Source organism: Acyrthosiphon pisum, chromosome X (assembly GCF_005508785.2).
Source record: "Acyrthosiphon pisum isolate AL4f chromosome X, pea_aphid_22Mar2018_4r6ur, whole genome shotgun sequence".
Lineage (NCBI taxonomy): Eukaryota > Metazoa > Arthropoda > Insecta > Hemiptera > Aphididae > Acyrthosiphon > Acyrthosiphon pisum.
In genome coordinates this window covers 51,894,521-51,915,769 of record NC_042493.1, presented here as the reverse complement: position 1 = coordinate 51,915,769, position 21,249 = coordinate 51,894,521, and the positions used below count along the sequence as shown (strand labels likewise).

General features: G+C 25.9%; 2 protein-coding genes across 5 annotated transcripts; one reads left to right on the top strand and one right to left on the bottom strand.

Moving 5' to 3' along the window:
- Positions 1–51: 51 nt before the first annotated feature.
- LOC100161733 (gephyrin) lies at positions 52–13,323 on the bottom strand. Of its 4 annotated transcripts, none has more exons than XM_029487003.1 (20): positions 13,198–13,323; positions 10,997–11,080; positions 10,778–10,929; positions 9,950–10,137; positions 9,686–9,878; positions 8,061–8,185; positions 6,215–6,376; positions 5,990–6,151; positions 5,750–5,915; positions 5,576–5,669; positions 4,395–4,576; positions 3,283–3,413; positions 3,024–3,186; positions 2,590–2,774; positions 2,112–2,228; positions 1,921–2,046; positions 1,725–1,853; positions 1,462–1,636; positions 1,303–1,396; positions 52–436 (listed from the first exon to the last, which is right to left on the bottom strand). In XM_029487003.1, exons 2-20 carry the CDS (start codon positions 11,037–11,039, stop codon positions 303–305), a joined length of 2,721 nt encoding a protein of 906 aa, XP_029342863.1. In that variant the 5' UTR covers positions 11,040–11,080; positions 13,198–13,323; the 3' UTR covers positions 52–302. The 4 variants fall into 4 exon arrangements, with proteins under 4 accessions (XP_029342863.1, XP_029342857.1, XP_008185103.1 ...); XM_029486997.1 differs by lacking the exon at positions 13,198–13,323 and adding an exon at positions 11,686–11,907; XM_008186881.3 differs by lacking the exon at positions 10,997–11,080 and having other exon boundaries at positions 13,198–13,320.
- A 62-nt stretch (positions 13,324–13,385) lies between these two features.
- Positions 13,386–17,368, top strand: LOC100161022 (fumarylacetoacetate hydrolase domain-containing protein 2). The gene is made up of 7 exons (XM_001949565.5): positions 13,386–13,937; positions 14,008–14,083; positions 14,167–14,307; positions 14,398–14,557; positions 15,607–15,778; positions 16,902–16,989; positions 17,069–17,368. The coding sequence occupies exons 1-7, from the start codon at positions 13,687–13,689 to the stop codon at positions 17,138–17,140; spliced, it is 960 nt and encodes a 319-aa protein (XP_001949600.1). The 5' UTR covers positions 13,386–13,686; the 3' UTR covers positions 17,141–17,368.
- Positions 17,369–21,249: the final 3,881 nt, after the last annotated feature.

Genomic DNA, 21,249 nt, shown 5'->3' with positions numbered 1-21,249 from the left:
TATTTATCTTAATGAACTAGCTTGGGATTTTGAAAGTGTATACACTTACTATAACACAACAACCAACAATATTTAGTCTCATCCATAATTTCACATTAAAAATATATATACATTTATAATCTAGCATAATATGCATATTATGCTGTATAATTGACATTTTATAGTATGTATTATGTATTATAATATCAGGATCTAATTTACAACAAAATATATGATATATAAGTAGATATATAGATCAGTCATTTAAAACTATTTCAATAAGTAAATTATACATTTCAAGTGATGACATTTTTAAATAAAAATTAGTAATGAATAAAATAATAATCAGAATTCTCAGCAACGATTGCATCTAATTCGGTTTTTTTTCCTCCTTTTAACTTAATATTAATTTGATCCAATGAAGATGGCATATTCACAAGACAACTTTGATGGTTCACTGAAATAAAAGTAAAAGGTATTAAGGTAAACAATAAACTTTACAGTACTTATTACAAATGATGTGTTGGGAAATAACTTAATTTACGAGACAAGTTACTGTTTATGTAATTTGATGGTAATTTAAGTTACTTTTTTGTAGTAAAATTACTAAATTACTTGTTATTTTATTATTTTAAAACATTTTAAGAACCAATTGATATTATATTAGGTAAATACATTATATAAGTTTGATTTTTCGAAAGTAACATTCTTGTAATAACTATTTGACAAAAATATTTTATTTTTAATAAAAATAATAATTTAAAACATGCATACTGTTTAAAATAAATTTAAAAAATAAAGAATAATGCGTTAAACAGTTATTGTATTTTAAATGTTTCTTAAATACACATTTTATATAGTTTCATCATATTGTTGATTGTTGTTACTTATAGTTAATGTATTGACAACATAATTATTAGCTCTAATGATTTTCTAAAATTAAAAATTTAATCAATATAAACTTTTACTGTAATGAAGTTAGCTTTTAACTCAAAAGTAATATAACTTGACCGAATAAAAAAAAAGTAACTTAAGAATAATAATTTAATTATAGTTTTTAAAGAGAATTTGCAATGCAATTTAATTACAAAAAAGTAACTTTTCAAACACTGTTATAAACTACCTGAATAATAAATGATTTGACTTAAGAGCAGACAATAGAAACTTAATTTAAGATCTTAAATTATGAGGGCCTATTCTCAATCAAACATACTTATAAAATAGTCATGATAATAAATATATTTATGTGTTAAATATATTTAATAGTAATTAACATATAATAGTTTTAAACAAAATATTATAATATGTAGTCATTAAACTTACTCGTGAAACAAGTAACCTCAAAATCACCGTTTTCGTAATGAAGTTCGGCTTTTTCAAATTTGTCTGGTGGTAAATAATCTGAATTTAAATTACACTGAAAATCATATATTAGATATTTTATTTCAATGGAAACTGACATTGATGAATTTAAGCAATTACTTTTGTTTTTATTGTAGAAATAATTTTTTTTCTGCCAGTAATAAATCTCAAAAAAGGCAATATAAATAGATGTACACAGTTATAGATAGACTCTGAGTCACAGGTATTAATGTGTAAAAACACTACTGATTTCTCCTCACATCCTACAAACATTCTACCAAATCCAAGTGAAATCCTGTAGGATAATTTACATTTATAATTAATCTTTAGTTAAACTTTTCAAATGTATTAATATAATTAATTAAATTCATTTTTATATTTACTTGCGTGTTTTGTTACTAATATGAATATGTGATTCAACAGTACAAAATTCATTGACATTTCCACAAAATATAATAATAGGATTACCATCATCATATACACAATCAAATTGTTCAGTAAACTTGGTTAAGCTGTGGGTAAAAAATTTTGGAATTTCAATTATGATATGTACAAAACAGATCTAAAATGTTAACTAACTTTTTACGTAATGAGTGACTAAATATCTTTCCTTTAAAGTCAGACACTTCCAACATATTTTTTAATTTGTGAGATATTGCATAGGCCGAATTATCATTACATGGAACAATGTGTATTGATGGACATCTATTCAAAATATTTCGAGTTAAATATCCTATGTGCACTATACATTATTTTGTTTTATAACTTACACATACACCTCCACGTCTTCACAACCAACGGAGCGTAGCAAAGCTATTTCAAAGGGACCAAGAATAGTTTTCTCATCTAGAAGACGTTGTCCTATAGATATATCAGAACCAATACTGCTAAAAGAATAAAGATATAATTTTATTTTTAATAACAAATCCAAAAAAGAAATACAGTACAACCTCCTTATAATGGTTCCCTTATTAGACGGAAGCCTCCTAACAAAGAAAAATAACAAGAGTCCCATATATTTTAGTCTCCCTATAACCAACACTCTTTTATAACAAAAAAATCAGTTGGCACTGAGTGATTCCGTTATTCGAAGGTTGTACTGTATTATTATAGTGTACTGGATTATGTTCATTTTATTTAGCTTGTAAAGAAAATTAAATTATGTACTCAAAAATTCTAAATATTAATACATTAATGCATGTTTATATTGTGAGTACTGTATACAAAATCATACTAAATTAAACTTACCTAATATTTTCAAAGAGTTTAGGTTCTTTTAATATAGCAATAGTAATTTCAACTTTTCCATCAGATGATTTAGTTTCAACAGATGTATCTTCAACTTGTACTACACAATTGGCTCCAGGTGGTATAGGTGCACCAGTACTAATACGTGCACATTCTCCTTCTTCTATCTCTTTTTGACAACCGGGCTATAAAAGGTTATAATTAAAGAAATATAGCAAATACACATATATATTTTTTTATTATTATTATTAAGGCATAAATATTGCATGGTTATTAGCCAGTTTTTACTGTGCGGGGAGGGGTACAGTTGGTCGGTACTTAACCTCAGAAACGTTAGTGACAGTGACAAACCACCGTGCAACACCAAACTCCCGTCTTTTATAATATAATATACCATGTTTACACAGTATATTGAAAGTTAAATATATACTTACAACTGTACCAGCCACGGACACTTGTACGACATTAAATATATTAGACTTTTGAAACCGATAATTTCCATACTTAATAGCGTATCCATCTTTTGTAGAAGCTTGAAACGGTGGTAAATTTTCAGGAGAATTAATAGGTGAATATGAAACATAACCCATAGCGGAACTGAAAATGATTTCATTATTTATTGTATTAAACAACAATATGTTTGAATTACTAATATCTAATAAATTAAATAACAATAGATAATGGTCAATTTACCTAGTAGGTATAATTTCAGTTTTAGCTACAATTATATTTTCTGTCATTAATTGCAGTACATCATCTATACATGAATAGAGAAGTGGTTGTTCAATTTTTGTATTGCCTGTAATGACTTCTTTTTTGATAATCTAAATAAATTATAACAACGAATAAAACTTATATAATATTAATCCAAGTATTTTGTAAGAAATGTTTTTAAAATTACTATTGTTATTAATTTTAAGGTATTAGAATGTTAATTTCCATATATAAAATAATTGCATGTCAATCATTTTTTATAACACATTATGAATATTGAAATTATAAGCTTTATAGTGAAATATATTTTAATTAGGGACTAATGTGGTTGCTATGTGCTCCCATATTCCATACAATATAAATAGCTGTGACATAACTAACAATACCATATATTTTAATAATGGAATAAAATAAGCTACCAAAGAGTATGAGTAAAATCTATATAAAGAAACCTGAGATATCCTAGATTCAGATGTGATTTATCAGAGCTAGTGAAGCACCTCCACGTCAGTCAGAGTTCTGAATTAACCATTCGGACTAAAAATGTTTTCAATAAAAAAACACTTATTCCTTAGAGTATTTATGATTTATACTTATTTCAATGACCTACTTCCTTTGCCTCCAAACAATTGTCAATATATGAGGCCGTTTTAATGATAAATAATAAATGGGTCCAACGCCTATCATCAGACAGTGAATGTGTGATAGTATTAATAAATTGCATATTTTATTAATTGATTACTTAATTTAAATAACATTAATTGCTTTTTTACTATTTATTTTATTTAAAAATCTGAATTCTATTTACAGTAATAAAATGTTTACTATATTATATGACAATACATTAATTTATACCTGGCAATATAACTGACACATAGCCACATAGGGTAAAAGAGTCAAAGTTATATACTACCCTAAACTAAGTGCACTAATATTCAAAATGTTATGTTCTGTTCCTCTAAAATATTAAAATTATTATTATTATTTATTAAATGTTCAATTGATTTTAGACAAATAATAATATAATATATAAATAATTAAATACCATCATCATACACCACAAATAATAATCAAAATAATAAGTTCTCTACCTCGATACATAAGTTCATTTCTTTTAATATAGGTGCAACATATGTATTTTCTATACTTTTAATTAGTATAACATCCATAATTGTACTTGATTCAACGTTTGCTTGTTTTGACGACGAAGGCAATTGAAGTAAACAGTTAGAATCTATAAAACTCAAAAGTCTGCTACTTTGTTGATAGTTGGCTATAATACATTAAAAAATACAATAAACATTTTATTTATTATTACTAGCATATATTATATTATAAAAAAAATTTGTTTTGAGAGTATGGTACTCCCATTCGTATGCTTATAGGCTATTCAATTTATTTGAGCTGTATAGGGATGAGTCTTATGACATATTGAACTTGTTAAAAGCTTTAAATGAGCAAAACATTATACTTTTAAGTGATAACTGAGAAGTAATAACTAATAACTAATAAGTAATAATTTAATAAATTATTTATATTAGTAATAAAGTAATAACTAATAAGTGGTAAAAATAATTTAATTTAATAGCCAATATTTAATTGATGAGTGATAACAAAAATATAATAAAATTAATACCAATATACAAAATTTTAATACCATATAAATATATAATTATTAATTTATAATTTATAACCATTGACCATTAACAGTATTTAGGTAGGATTTTTAATTCGTATACCTTGGTTGATAAATGATACCTAACTGATAAGTTATTCATAATCAATGTTTTCTTTGTTTTATCAATATATTATTTCTAATCATCTATAAACACGTTTAAAAGAAAAAAAATATTTTTCATAATTTCATTGAAATATTTCAAGTGAAATATTTCAAATTTACAACCCTACTTTTAATACACTTCTGATTAAGTAAAAAGATGCATAATATATATAGTAAGTGTCAATAGGACTTTATGGCAATATAAAATATAATCAAATATGATTTTTTTAAAATAAGCACAAATGTATTTGCCTTTAACTAAAAATATTTGTATATAAATAACTGTCCAAAATTCTAATAAAGCAATTCCCTTGAAATTCAAGTTATAGTAATCAAATAGAATAAAAATGTAATGTTTATTTTAACTTAAAGTTGAAACATAACTCGACAATGCCTGCTATGAGTTTTAAATTTTAATACTACTTTAAGTTTAAGATACCCTATTTGCTCAACACTTCATAAATGTAATTAGTTAACAAAACTAATAATTACTTAAACAAGACACGTAAAGTTCTCCATTTTCATATTTTAGCAGTGATCTTCGATATTCTGGTCTAATATCCAATCCTTTGATAGAATGTGTTAGCTGTAAATGCATGTGTAACGGCATTTTAATAAATTATTATAAAATATGAATATGCTAAATAGAAAATACTTATTATTTACCTTTGCTTTTAAAGAATGGATGATTAATTTATTTCCAGAAACTGATCTCAAATATGGTAATAAGAATAAATGTGTACATACACCAGCAGACACAGGATTACCAGGCAAACAAAATATATATTTTTTTTTGTCTTTAAAAATAAGCGTCACAAAGGTAGTTGGCATTCTGTAATACTAGTATCGTTATTTTTTCATCTTAAACATATAACCATATAGGTAGCTAATTGTTAACATAATTACCCAGGTTTCATATTGACTCTTCCAAAATGAATTTGACTTTTAAAGTGTTCTTTGAGAACATGTTTAATCAAATCTTTTTCTCCCATCGATACACCTCCACTGGTTACTATTACATCCGCATTGTTAAAAGCTTCTTCAAAATGTTTGCAAAGATCATTCCAACTTAATAAAACAAAATAATTTTATTAACATAAAAATTTAGGTGCATAATTTACATTTACGCACTTGTCTCTTATAATTCCATAATTGAATATGTGTCCCTTATAATTGTCTTGTTCCAATATTTGTTGTATCATAACTGAATTAGTGTCTCTGATATAACCACCATGTGAATCTTTATTGCTTTCAAGTTCATCACCAGTAGAAAAAATCCAAACAGTAGGGTACCTAATAAATTTTATCAAAATATACTATTGTTTTACATAATATACAATAATGAATACTAAGAATAAGAACCTATTTAAAAAAAAATAAATCACGTACATTTCACCAGCCCCCCCTCCCCCCAAATAAAATTGTTGAATATTTTTTTGCGCTAAACATTAGTGTGAATTTGTGTGACTATTTTTAGAATTTGTGCGATACTGGTTTAACCGGAAATTCAAAAACATATATGGGGGGCTGGGGAAATGTTCGCCAGCCCCCCCTCAAGGAAAAAATTACATTCTTGAAATTTTTCTTTTACCAAACACTAGTGCGCCATTAGTGTGAATTTGTGCGACAAACAACCAGAATTTGCACGACACCCGTTGTACTCGGAAAAATCGTTTTTCCTTTGTGGCCATTTCCCCAGCCCCCCCCCCCACATGGAAAAAATTAATTCTTGAAATTTTTCTTTTACCTTAGTGCGCTATTTAAGTATAGTAAATAAAATGTAATTTCAATAAAAAAATTAGTTAAATTAAAAATCCTAGATGACAAAACTAAAATCTAAAAAACCTCAATATAATAAAAAAAAACCACTTGAATAAAAAATTTATATTTTAGTTAAATTAAAAAATATATAATCAATATATAAAAATAATAGTATAATATAATTATGTATAAGATTTTTTAACCTACTGAGATATTTTTTTAAATTTAACTATGTATTTTTATTAATTTTTTAATTAATTGAAATTTTTAATAATTAAATTTAATAAATAAAAAATAAAAAATTAACAAAAAAAAGCCTAGTTAAATTTAAAAAATATCTTAATAGAATAAAAAATCTAAAAAGGATAAAAAAAAGCCCAGTTAAATCTAAAAATGTCTTAATAAGATTAAAATTCTTATATTAATATTGTATTAATATTTTTATGTTAGTCTTAATTTTTTTTTAATTTAACTTGGATCCTTTTTTTAATATTAGATTTCTTAAAATATCAATTTTTTATTTAGCTGCTTTTTTAATCTTTTTAAAATTTTTATCCCACTATGTATTTAAAATTTGTAAGTCAATTTTATTCCCAAAAAGGAGTTGGTTAAACATTAATAAAAAATCCTGGATAAAATAAAAAATTATCTTAGTGGGATAAAAAATTTAAAAAGAATAAAAAAGCAGCTAAATAAAAAATTGATATTTTATAAAAAATCTAATATTAAAAAAAGGATCCAAGTTAAATTAAAAAAAAATTAAGACCAACTAATGGTGATAATGACACTAATGGCGCACTAGTGTTTGGTAAAAGAAAAATTTCAAAAATTTAATTTTTTCCATGAGGGGGGCTGTGGAAATGCTTAAAAAGGAAAAACGATTTTCCCGAGTACAACGGGTGTCGCACAAATTCACACTAATGGCGCACTAATGTTTCGTAAAAGAAAAATTTCAAAAATGTAATTTTTTCCTTCAGGGGGGGCTGGCGAACATTTCTCCAGCCTCCCATATATGTTTTTGAATTTCCGGTTAAACCAGTATCGCACAAATTCTAAAAATAGTCACACAAATTCACACTAATGGCACACTAATTTTTAGCACAACAAAAATTTCAAAAATTTTATTTGGGGGGGGGGCTGGTGAAATTTATGTAAATAAATCAACTTATTTATAAATACAATACTAAGTAATAAAAGATGTCTATGTAAAACTAACTTGATTTTATTATTTTCCGTATATTGTAAGACAGCATGTTCTTTTAAAATACTTAAAGCTGATTTCATGGAAATTTTTGGGAATTGTGATTCTCTGTGTCGACACGCTATTTTTGTCACACATTCCTAATTAGAAAACAGTTTAAAATCAAAAATTAAAGACAATAACTATTATTTATAATTTACCAATTAAAAAAAAAGTGCCTATTACTATTAAGATGATGTCAATATTATGTTGTCTCTGTCTTACATACATACACCATTGACAAACAATTTTAAATTCACAATAATCAATTTTACTCTAACATTTTTAAAATTAATAAGATAATTATTCAGGGCATCTTGAAGGCTTTTATTGATATCCTAATTTTTAAGCTATTTATTTTATTTATTTATTTTATATCATTAAAATATTATAATATTATGATAATTTAAAAATTGACAGTTTTAAACTGATCATACTTTGCTTTGTAATTAAAATATCAATGAAAACCTCTAAGATTCCCTGAATAGTAAGCTTAGTTTTAATTTTATAATGAGTCAATTCACTTGATTTTAAAAAAACAAAGTAAAATGAGTTATTGTGAACGTAAAATGTGCCATGTTGTACTTTTTACGTTTGAAAACTAGAAACAACACTAATGGATGTGTCATCCTCTTAAGAGGATTTCTGCACACCGTTTGTTTTCTCTCTCTGACGCACGCGCAACACTGCAAATTTTCGTTCAGCACAACTAAATCTGTGTTGTTACCATTGGTTTTAAATATTGGATTGTAATGACATATTATTAAGCTCTAAGGTTATTAATATTTTAATTTTGAAGCTAGTTTTGGGCTTTTAAAAATGTACATAATTATAAGTTATAGCTAACTCAATTTTTAATAAGAATTTCAATAAAAGTCTATAAAGTAACCTAGAAAATATTCTTACCTTTAAGTTTGACAATAAGTAAATTTCAATATAATGTTAAAACTAACAACATAAAATTGAATCTACTGAACGCATATTAGCTTTGTAGTCCATAGGTAAGAGAGAGAGAAAACACTGACATCCACTTAAGAAAAAGTATAAAATAATTTAGATAATAAAATATAAAAATCAGTAATTAAAGATGATGCTACACAGCCATTTGTTCTCTCCGTCTTACAACTGCGTAACATGGCATTTGAGTGAATTGACCTAAACTTTATGGTAAGAACATTATCTGTGTTTGTATGTGGGTTTTTTTACGATAGTTCAATTTTTTAGCAAGTTATGTGTATATAATTTAGTATAAATTAAAAATACACATAACTCACTTAAAAACTTAATTATTGTAAGAAACCCACATACAAACACAGATAATGTTCTTACCATCAAGTATAATAATAGGTCGATTCACTTTAATTTTTAAACTAACGGAGCTAAACATGATCTGTTGAGCTTACATTTTCCATGTTACGCACAGTGGCGCTAATAGGAAAAATGCTTAGAGGGAAATCAAGCCACAAGAATTTTTTTTTTAAATTATATCATATATTATGTTTTGAGGGAGCTTTGGGTAATTAACCCCCCTTTTTGTGCAACTGGTTACACACATGTAAGATGGAGACAATAAATATCTATGTAGTGTCCTCTTAACGTACTGGAATTCTTGATTCGTTATTAGTCGTGCAATCTAATTGCTTATGAAATTGTGTTGAAATTTCTTTTTCATCTTTAATTAACGAAACAGCATGAGGTATGGTACTAGCAACAAAACATAAACACTCTTTACTTGCTTTACTGCTACCTGGTAAATTAATAATCAGAGTTTTTTCATATATTCCAGACACAGCTCTAAAAATAAAAATCAATTTATAAACCTATTAATTGTTTTTCCTTAATAGTTTACTCATATATTATTATACCGTGAAAGCATTGCCATTGGAGTGATTTTTAAACTTTCATTCATTATTGCTTGACTTATACCAGGTGTCAATTTTTGAACAAGTCCAAGAGTTGCTTCAGGAGTTACATCTCTTGGACTAAAACCTGTACCACCTGTAGTCAGCAAAACATCCACTTTTCTTTCAGAACACCATTCTGTTATTTTTGCCTGACAACAACATTAATGTTTAAAAATATTAATAAAAAATGTGTTAAAAGTATGTGCCAAGTTAGGTACAACATAAATATTATTGCGTTTAATGATAAAAATAGAAGGTATTTAGTAACAAAAAATATTGTAAATAATATTATATAGGTATTTAACAAAACAAATTTCAATAGATTTTTGGCTGTCCACCAATAGGCTACCTACATACAAATGTATATTATGGGTTCTACATTAATTATTGACAAAAGTATAAATGTAGAATTGTACTTCTTAGTATGGGTCATTATATTAATTAGCATTATTTTGTCTACGGACAACTTAATGAAGCAAGCAAAGGATGAATACAAATAATTATTTTTAAAACTTTCGTAATGAATTGAAGATATATTTTGGATGATCATCATAATTAATTTATAAGAAAAATGTCTATTGAATTATTATTAAAACTATGGAAATTATAGAAAATGATTTATATAATAAACAATTAATTATTTTAAAATCTATATAATATACAATTTGTATTGAAATTATTGGTTTTGAATTCTGTAATACAAAAATGTATTGTAGACTGCATTATGGTGTCTACCACATTATAATTATAATTTAACTAGTATAATCAGAGGAATAATATAAAAAATACCTGAATTTTATCAATATCATCAGTGACACAATCATACTGAACTACTTTAGCCGAATCAATCACTTTATAATCATTGATCAATTTCATTAAATTTTGGCCACTGGAGTCGAACGAATCAACATTCGATTTTGACGGTGTTCTAGTGTCACTAACTGAAAGTAGATTCAACAGTATGAATTTAGTATAGAACTAATGTTAAAATATCTGAATATATCTTACTTGTTAATATTCCCACTTTTATAGTTGTATTTTTTAGATCCATAATTATAAATGTAATTGAATAAAATGCAAATACAAATAAAACTAAATTTGTATAAAAGATACTTTGAGTTAGTTTAGTAGATAATAAATATTTAACTCTCACTTATACACTAATATAATTGTATCTATACAATATATAATAATGTTCGCTGCACAATGATGCTGTTAGGTTAAGTGTTAACAGTATTACTTATATTATAGGTAATCAATCATATTTTAACAATTTGAATTAATAGATGAAAAATTAAAATGAGCCCGTCATATTTAATGAAATAATTAACTATTTTAGACAACACTATATTGGTTAAAACAAATAAGTAATAACTAATAACTAATAACAAACTTCTAATTGCGTAATAATTGCTTGCCTATGTACCTATTCACTTATTATGCAATGAAAACAATTTAAATTATCATTCGTTAATCGTTCAGCCTAATTAGGTACATATATTATTATATATAACCAAAGTTTTATTCACATTAATTAAAATATTAAATGTTTGAGTGGCAAAGTACAGTGAGATAATATCCAATCGAAATTCCGTCATAATTATTAGAGTATTAATAAATAATTTAATCTAGTACAGATAATTAATAGTAATTTTTATCGAAATCGATTAACTTTCGAGTGTGTTGTGTTGACTCACCAAGAAACTATCAAGTAACCTCGATAGAGTGCACACTTCACAATGCACAACGCGCATTAGGAATTTTAGGTATTATCATGACTTGTATATTTAAACCATGGGTACTATGGGTAGGTAATCATTAAGAGGATGTCACACCCTCTCTGTGTTGTCAAATGTACAATTTGTAAGACGGAGACATCAGACAACACTTTCGGGTGTGACATCCTCTTAATGGAATATTATAATATTTTGCCGCCTTGGTAGTTGGTACAGACAACAAATAAATACTGTTATCATAACATAGTAGTGATAATAATAATTAATAATAATCAGAAAACACAGATTTCTAGATAGAAAGTCAAAACCTATCCTGAGCAATGAGTATCCTGTCTAAAAAAAAGGATATCATAAAATTTATTATTATTTATTTTTTGTTATTATTTTTGAATTTTTTTTTTTTCAAAATGTATATTGTATTGCATGCTTAATTTGATGGTAGGTACTTTCAAAAAAGGGAACGATTCTGGTTTAACAACCTATTGATTTTGCAAATTATTTTATTCCTAAATGTGTATTTTAGGGTGCTTTATCAGAATGTAAAAAGAAGAAGCCCGGACAAACTTCATTTTGAAGTTATTGATGAAAAACTACATTTTTAAAAAAAAAAAAACTTGGAATTGAATATCGCTGGGACAAAAAAATCGAAAATATCTCCTGATTTGCTGTGTAAAACAACTTTGGGTAGGCCTCTGAATTAAACAAAGTTGTTAAAAAGCACATAATTTTTCGAAAAAACGCCAAACACGAGTTCCTCCGCGCAGCATTAAAGTAGTGTTGCGCACATGCGTATAAACGTAAATTCGTAAACTTTGGATTGCTATAACTTCCAAAATAATGGTTTCCGCAAAAAAATCAAACAGTTTCGAAATCAGCGTTGAAAATCACGTCTTTTAAGAAAATTTTAAAATATAGTCTAATTAAGTATTTTTTTTTTAAAAAAACGTGTTACGTAAAAAATGTAGTTTTTGAAGTTTTTTATCAATGACTTCAAAACGAAGTTTGTTCGGGCTTTTTTTTTTTACAATCTTATAAAGCAATCTAAAATACACAATATAAAAAAAATAATTTGAAAAATCGTTAGATTGCTAAACCAGAATTATGCCAAAAAAAGTCGCTCGAACTTCATTTGGAAGTTATGGTAAAAAAACTTAAAAATGTTCAATTTTTCCAAAAATTTAAAATTGTTGGACATTTTTTTATAGGGAAATGTTTGTATTTATATGCTCAGAATTTACCTATCGTACTTACTTTTTATGATATTGTTAATAAACCACGTAAAACTGAATTATAAAGTTATTTCAAACATTAGCATATCAATATGTAACTCAAAGTTGACAAATTTGAAATATCAATAAAACGCCATCAAAATAAACTAGTTTTTAAATTGTTTTATACTGTTATTATTAGGCAAATTCACTCTAATTTTCAAAAAGAACAGGAAAAATGTAAAATGGAATATGGATTACCTACCGGCTACCAATCGTGAACGTAAAATTCGGCACCTATTTTGTACGTTTGAAAAACGGAGACGGCTACAAATGGGTTTGGCTCTCTAGGTGTGGCGCATAGATAATATTATAAGATTCTCATATTGCACAGATCTATTAACTAATCAGTGTAAAAAAAAAAAATTATATCTATAGTGTGGCGATTTTTAAATTAAAAAACTTAAGTTCGATGTCGGTGATAATATTATCTATCTAAATGTGATAATCAGCGGAGTACATCCAAATAATAATTTAGATAACACGAAAATCCTATTATTTATTACCGATTAGTTTCGACGACAGCGCATTACCTGGTTAAATAATAATTAATATCGATATTTTCCATTATAAAATTGTAAAAAAAAACAAATTAGGTACCTTGGGTACTTGGGAATATTACTTACTGCTATAATTTTTGTTTATATATCGCACAATATATTAATATAGTTTTTTAATTCATAAAAAAATCAATATGAGTTTTAGCCGTGTTTCATGTAGATTTCTAAAAACTGCTATTGGAATACAGAACAATGTCAGAAGTTTTAGCTGCACTAATCACCAAGCAATGCGATTTGTTCAATACAGAGATGGTTGTGATCGAGGGTTGGGTATCCAACTGAATGGCGGTGAATCAATAGTGAGCTTGAGTGGCGCAGATCCGACTATTCCTGTAGACATGGTATCATTTTTACACAGTGAATACTCAATTGAAAGAATCGAAAAGTTTGTGTAAAATAACTAATTAATAAAATTAAGATAACCATTAATCATCTACTTTGTTGTTATGTTGAAGGATAGTTAAAGAAAAAAAGAAAATATTACATTCGAATCAGGTTGAACTACTACCGTGTATTACTAAACCAGATAAAGTAATATTACTATAATAATAACAATCATTATACCTATACTACTTATTATTATTTGACAAATTATGTAATAAAATGTGTTTTAGGTAATATGCGTAGGGTTGAATTATAAGGGACACTGTGATGAACAAAAGAAACCATATCCCATAGAGCCATTTTTTTTTTCAAAATTCCCAAGTACAATTATCGGCCCAAATGATGCTGTAAGGCATTCATCAAAATCAAAAGTAAATAGCTAGCTGTAAAATTTTCCAATTTTGTTATATGTGTATTACATTTATCTTTTATTTAAATTTTAATGATTATTAATATTTCAGGCACTAGATTGGGAAGTAGAAATGGCTGTAGTCATTGGAAGTACATGTAAGAATGTAGATATTGAGAATGCATACAAATATGTATTTGGATACACTATTGCTCAAGATATATCAGCAAGAGATTGGCAGAAAACTAGAAATAATGGACAATGGTTGATCGGTAAATTTTTAGTGTTGTGGAATAATCAAAATTAGTCACTATAACTAATTAAAAGTTCCTTTTTGAGTTTCCAACAACTTAACCATACTCGCCGCGGAATAAGATCATGACTGGTCGCGTAGTCAAAACAACTTCCTCCACTGCACCGCTTATTAACAGATGTTTCGGGGAACCAATCAAAAAACCGGCTACGCGAAACGGACGCAAAATAGTCCGCCGCACAGTCATGATCTTATTCTATGGAGGTTATAGCTAGTTTTAATTCATAATAATTTTGTTACTTAATGAATTGAATTAAATGTGTAAAATAATCTAATCTAACCCGTTAAAAAAAAATAAGTAACTAGTTTTTTTTGAAGTTTGTTTTCATTCCATAAATCCAAATATTCCATAGAACTGCTGAATGCCGACTATTAGTATCTATAGCCGTGATCATATTTTCTTAATAATGAATATTGAGTATTTTCAACTGAATCATCAAAATATTTTTCTCATCGATCATTTATATTAGTTATATTTCTCCTAACACACATTAACTATGACACTTTAAATTGTAATGGCTTTAAGATATACATATTATTATAACAAATTTAGAAATATACTCCTTGTATATTTTTATTTTTGGTTATACATTCTGTGTTCTAATGACTGGTATCCCAATTTGTTTCTAAGAAATCAAGATTATTAGTTCTAGGTACCTGAAACATTTGATCAAATTTTCAGTTCAATTAAATATTTTATCGTCACCAATACTATTTAAGTTAGATACTGAGTAATTAATTTATCTAATACTTTACATATTTTGAACAAAATATGGGTTTTTTAAGTTTATATTTTTAACTATAAAAAAAAAACTAGTATCTAGCTTACCATGTAAGAAATTCTAAAAATTTTAGAAATTTATTTATATTCTAATTTAGTTAGTTTTTGTATTAAAGTACCTTAACTTTACCTAGCTTAAAAAAAATCACTAAATTGCTTAGCTTTGGGTATAAAAGTTAGGTTGTACTAATGTATACCAAATTTTAAATCCTCAATTAATTTTTTAGCAAAGAGTATGGATACATTTTGCCCATTGGGATCAGTTTTGGTACACAAAAATGAAATTCCTGATCCACATTCACTACAAATAAAGTGTTCAATTAACGGTGTCATGAAACAAAGTGGTTCAACTGAAGAATTGATTCATAGAGTTGATAAACTTGTTTCATTTTTGTCGAAGTAAGTACATAATATGCCATATGGTAATTGTTATGAATATATTATATTAACTTATTTTTGTATAAGTAGGTACTCTTTATTACAGTGTTCGGACTTATCTAGATAAATTTATCTAGATGAATATCTAGATAATTATTTGTTCATCTTTTATCTTATCTAGATAAATAGTTACAAGGTATCTAAACGTTCATCTTAGATAATTTTTCTACTAATCTAAATAAATTCATCTAGATACATTTTTTATTGATAAATATCACGAAATTGTACCAAATTTTTAAATATATATACAGATTCTCAAACAAAGTTTATGGTTTATAAATAATGTAATTATTTTTATTTATATCATTATAATTATTATTATGTTCCTAGTGCCCAACTAAAATATACTAAAATTTATAACCATTTAAAAATAATTGTATCTTTTTTTTATCTAGATAAAAAAGTATTTATCTTTATCTTTATCTAGATAAATATGAGTTAAGTTATCTTTTATCTCTATCTAGATACATTTGAGTTGCATTATCTTTATCTTTATCTAGATAAAAAAATACTTATCTAATCTGAACACTGCTCTTTAATCAATTTTCTAATAATACTTAACATTACTAAAACAAAATAACATTATATTATCATTGTAATTGTTTACTTTAACTTTTTTCACGGATACCAGGATGAAACTAAATAATATGTGATTATTTATGCGATACACCTTAAGTGATTTTACTATACAAATATTTAATCAATGATTAAGCTAATTATTTTACTGTTGTTAAATTAAGCTATACATTTGTAATGAGTTGTAAGTTGATTAATTTAACAAATTGGGTCGAATGCTGTTCAATATTTAATTGTGTGCTAAACACTATTATTATTATAATATATATATAAAATGAATTAATATAATATATATTATTAGCATATATATCGGTAATTTGACACAATATCAATATCATACCTATTTTTGAGATGTTTTAAATATTGATATCTGAATAATGTTATCAAAATAAAAATAAAATATCTTCATTAAATTATATTAGCAATATCAATATTGAGAAAATTTAAACAATATTAATAAATAAAATATATTATTGACCAACAAAACTAAATACTAAAACATTTTTAGTTTGATCACATTATTGCCAGGAGACATTATTCTTACTGGAACACCTAATGGAGTGGGCGTATTCCGAGAACCAAAAGAATTCTTAAAAGTATGACTTATCTTAAATAATTTTATAGTAATAATAAGTATTGCATTCATAAAAATAATATTTTTTAACATGTTTTCAGGTAGGAGATATCATTGAAAGTGAAATATCATGTATTGGTAAAATGGAAAATCCAGTAATTGCGGATAAATAATATTCGAGATTATTATTAATATTTGTTATACTGTTATAAATGTTAATTAATTTGATTAGTTTCTAAGCAAATGTTTAAAAGTTATTTTTAAATGTATACAATTGATGAATTTGAATGATTTGAAAAGTTAAACAAAATTATTAAATAATTTAAACATACTTTGAAATATCATATTCATGGGTAAACTATTATCCAATTGTAAAAATAAAATAAATTGTTAAATCAAAAGAAAACAGTAATTTTTGGAAATTGAATTTTAAAAATCTAGGTCCAACGTCCGCTGTTAGCCATCAACCCCCCCCCCCCCCCCCACTTATTTTGATTATGAATCCATAATCATACATAATTTTACCAGACATTTGTGGACTTTTTTTTCTCCTATTATGGTTGTGTGGCTAACATTATAAAAGTAATTTTCTTCAGTCTTTTTTATTGTTATGAAAAGGTATATCTAGTTCATTTTCTTTGCTTTTTGTATAAGATTTTTATGTTATTAATCTATAATTTTTGTCAAAACTTGATTGGATTGATATTGTCTTTTGAGAAATTTAGTAGATGTTGTTGATTCGTAAAGGATTTTGTGTAGAAAAGATCATGGGTTCAGTTGTCTTACATTTTATGATGATCTTAGGTGTAATTTTTGTAGGTAACATATTAATGTAATCATTACAAAGGTTATTATGATTTATTTGGTTTATACAATAGTGTTTAATATAAATGGATATATTTGACCTAACTGTTTTGTATTACTGTCATTGTCATGGCAGAGATTTTGTTGAAGATTCTTTATTGTGTTAGTTTTATATTTTTTAAGTGAAACTACCTTACAAAGAGTACGAAAAAAAAACTGTCACGGTTGGTTGTCACAGCACACGTTTCAATGGTTTATTTTTGTATATAATATATAAAAAAAAAAATTAATTAAAATAAATAAATATTGTGTTGCCGTGTCTATAAGACTTGTTGTGTGAACAACTATGGCGCGGTACGATTATGATCCTATGCTTATTGACTTAACCAGTTGCGTATTTGGGGGGGGGGGATAGATGGCCCTTGGTTTTTTATTTTGGGGGAATAAATCAATCATTTTATAGTATTTTTCGGCGGTTTTTCCGTTTTTGTAAATAATATAGCAAGAAAAAATTAAAAATTGATAGGTAATAAACAAAATTGTAGTAGGTACCCATATCCCTATCCCCTATCTAACTATTATTGCGCATTTGAGCCTCTGCCGCCGAAACTCTGTAACAAGCAGGCTGTCCAGTTGGAAGTGTATAATATACATCTAAAAAAAAAAACAAATAATACAACAAAATTTTGTTTACGTTTTAGCCAATTGTTTTTGAGATGATGATGGACATAATATGTCATTTGTAGGTACATGTATCTATTGAAAATTGAAATGTTACTAAAATACGTTCATTAAATATTATAAATATACGGTTTTAACCTATATTGTAGAAACTTGTATTTTAGTTGATCTTAGAAATATGTTATTTGTATAATTTATCCATTATATTGCCAATCATATGATTTTTCTATATTATAAAAATATGGTTTTGTCCACATTTTAGCCATTTGTTTTTGAAATGATGTTAGATGTACCTTAAGAGCGAGATACTTTACTCCAGGGGTTAAACATTGTTCCAAAAAAATATTTATTGATATCAATTGTAACACATTACGATTTTGAAATAAGATATTGTATTTTTTTTTTATATTGTTCTTATTAACAATACAAATTTTTTCAAACATTTTGAACATCGATCTATTAGTTCGCCTCCAAGATGTATGCCATGAAAAGAGTTGTTTTCAAAAACACAAAAACTCATAACAAAAAAGTTGTCCAAAATCTAGGGGATTGAAATTTAATTTAAAATGTATTGAAAATAGACTTTTAATCAACTAAAAAAAAAATATATATATTATGTATAGGTTCTGATTAGTTAAGACACAAGCACTAAACATTGCATCAATAGTTATTATATGTATTAAAGTAAGGCAATTTTAATCATTGTGCAATATATTTTACTTTGCTCCAAATTTTTGGGAATAAGTAAGTAAGTCACATTTTTTTTAATCATTCTTACCTCTCAACATATATATATATATATATAAAACAACGCGAACAGGTAATTTTTATCTTTGTTGTTGAAGCTATAGTAAAGGTTTAAACTAAAAAAGAAATATATTTGGAGCAAAGTATACCGCTCTTACGGTATGTCTAACGTAGATAATGTTGAAAAAGTGTGTTAGATTAGGTTCATAATGATTTGTGAGCTTTTTTTTTTGTCCGTGTACACGGGAAGTGCCGGGAAAACAAATACAAATTATGGAAAAACGGGAAACCAATGGTTTTGGTGTAATTCTAAAAAAAATTACAATTTATAGCTGACAGCTGCTGATACATGACATTTTCATGGAATATTCATATATAGGTATTCACATTTTCTATACAACATACAATTGTCAAAGTATTTTTACTCTTTCTGAGAAGAAAATTGCGAGGTATTCGCCGCTTAGTAATTATAGTATGTGACCTACCGGACCGCGTGATATCGGGTATTCGTTTAGTATTCATAGTCAAAATAAAAATTATAAAATTGTGTTATTTTATTATTATTAATTAATGTGTAATACAAATATAAAAAAATAGGTACTTACATGATTACATTTAATAATTTAAAAAACATCAGTTGAAGAAAATAGGTAGGTAGATATTAGTAAAAAAAAAAAATGATGAATATTGAATACATAATTACCTACTAATATATGTATGTGTCTATTACAGCAATATGTCAAAAGTATTCAAAAAAAAGCATACAATTATTTTATTTTTAAAAAAAACCTCTGGAAATTATACACTTTTTGTATCACTTAAAAAAGTGTATAATTTCTATAGGTTTTTTTAAATCATCACTAGAGAATGTACACGGGCACATTTTCTAGTGATGTACAATTTCCGATAATCGTTTGAGTAGATATCATATACTACACTCGATTTTCGCTCGGTAGGTCATATACTAAACGAATACCAATTTCGACTTGCTATATTAATATTATATAAGTTTTTTTTTTTAGTTATTGTTGATAGAAAAACTTTTGTTTGGTTAAGGTAGTTAGGTACTTGAAAATTGAATACAATTTTCCTCCCATAAGTAATTGTTGTTAATGAAAAAAAAAAAAATATTGAGCGTAAATCAACACAGAATTACTATTGAGGGGTGAGATTCATTTATGTCAACTGAAAAAAAAAATGGTACACCTATAAATAGTACAAATGTACATCGTACACAATATTACAAAATGTATAATATTTTGTAGTTTTTATCTTTTTTATTCTCTCCAGTATCAAATGTATTCAGTATATGTATTTAAATATTTGGTGTAATTTGTATTTAAAATACGTTTTCAAATACTTTCTTTTAAAAGTATTCAAAATACTTACATACATGATATTGTTGCTATTTAAGTTATTATAATATTACAATAATTGCCAAAAATATTGCATTAAAAAATGCTATTATATGAATAAAATATATCATAATATAGGTATCTTAAAACTTAAATGTATCAAGTGCCTACCATTTACCAAGAATATAATATTAGATTCTGAGCGAAGCAATGAATGTATTGATTTTACTATGATGTGGTTTTTTGAATTTTTTAAAATTTTTTATTATTTTATTTTAGATTCTGCAGAGCGTATAGCTAATGAATAATGTGTATTGTATATTTGTATATTTACAATGATGTGTGTTAAATTCATTGAATTTTTTCTTTTCATAGCTAAGATTAATTTTTTTTCAAGTATTATACGTAGGTAAGTTCAAATGTTGGTATTTATCAAAATCTTGAAAATGTACAAATTATTTAATAGACATTATAGTTACAAATTCACGTGCCCTCAACATTTTTAGTGTGCAATGGATTTGCCACCCCTGCTCTATTTGTCTATTCATAGCAGTTGTGTAAACTAAATCCCCAACAAAAACATAACCGTGAAAAAATGCCAAGTTTCAAACTCCCTACCAAAAAATCGGCCTATCAAAGTAGTGAAATCTACATTGTGGCCAAGTCTGCTATTTTTTAATTCATAACCTCACTGC

Bases quoted from the DNA above. Each gene is read 5' to 3' on its own strand.
- LOC100161022 (XM_001949565.5), top strand. From the start codon at position 13,687: ATGAGTTTTAGCCGTGTTTCATGTAGATTTCTAAAAACTGCTATTGGA. The intron at 15,779-16,901 runs GTAAGTACATAA...AAACATTTTTAG, and splicing joins CTTGTTTCATTTTTGTCGAA to TTTGATCACATTATTGCCAG. The intron at 16,990-17,068 runs GTATGACTTATC...ACATGTTTTCAG, and splicing joins AACCAAAAGAATTCTTAAAA to GTAGGAGATATCATTGAAAG.
- LOC100161733 (XM_029487003.1), bottom strand. From the start codon at position 11,039: ATGGATCTAAAAAATACAACTATAAAAGTGGGAATATTAACAA. The intron at 9,879-9,949 runs GTATAATAATAT...TTTTATTTTTAG, and splicing joins CCAATGGCAATGCTTTCACG to AGCTGTGTCTGGAATATATG. The intron at 2,229-2,589 runs GTAAGTTTAATT...TTATTCTTTTAG, and splicing joins AAACTCTTTGAAAATATTAG to CAGTATTGGTTCTGATATAT.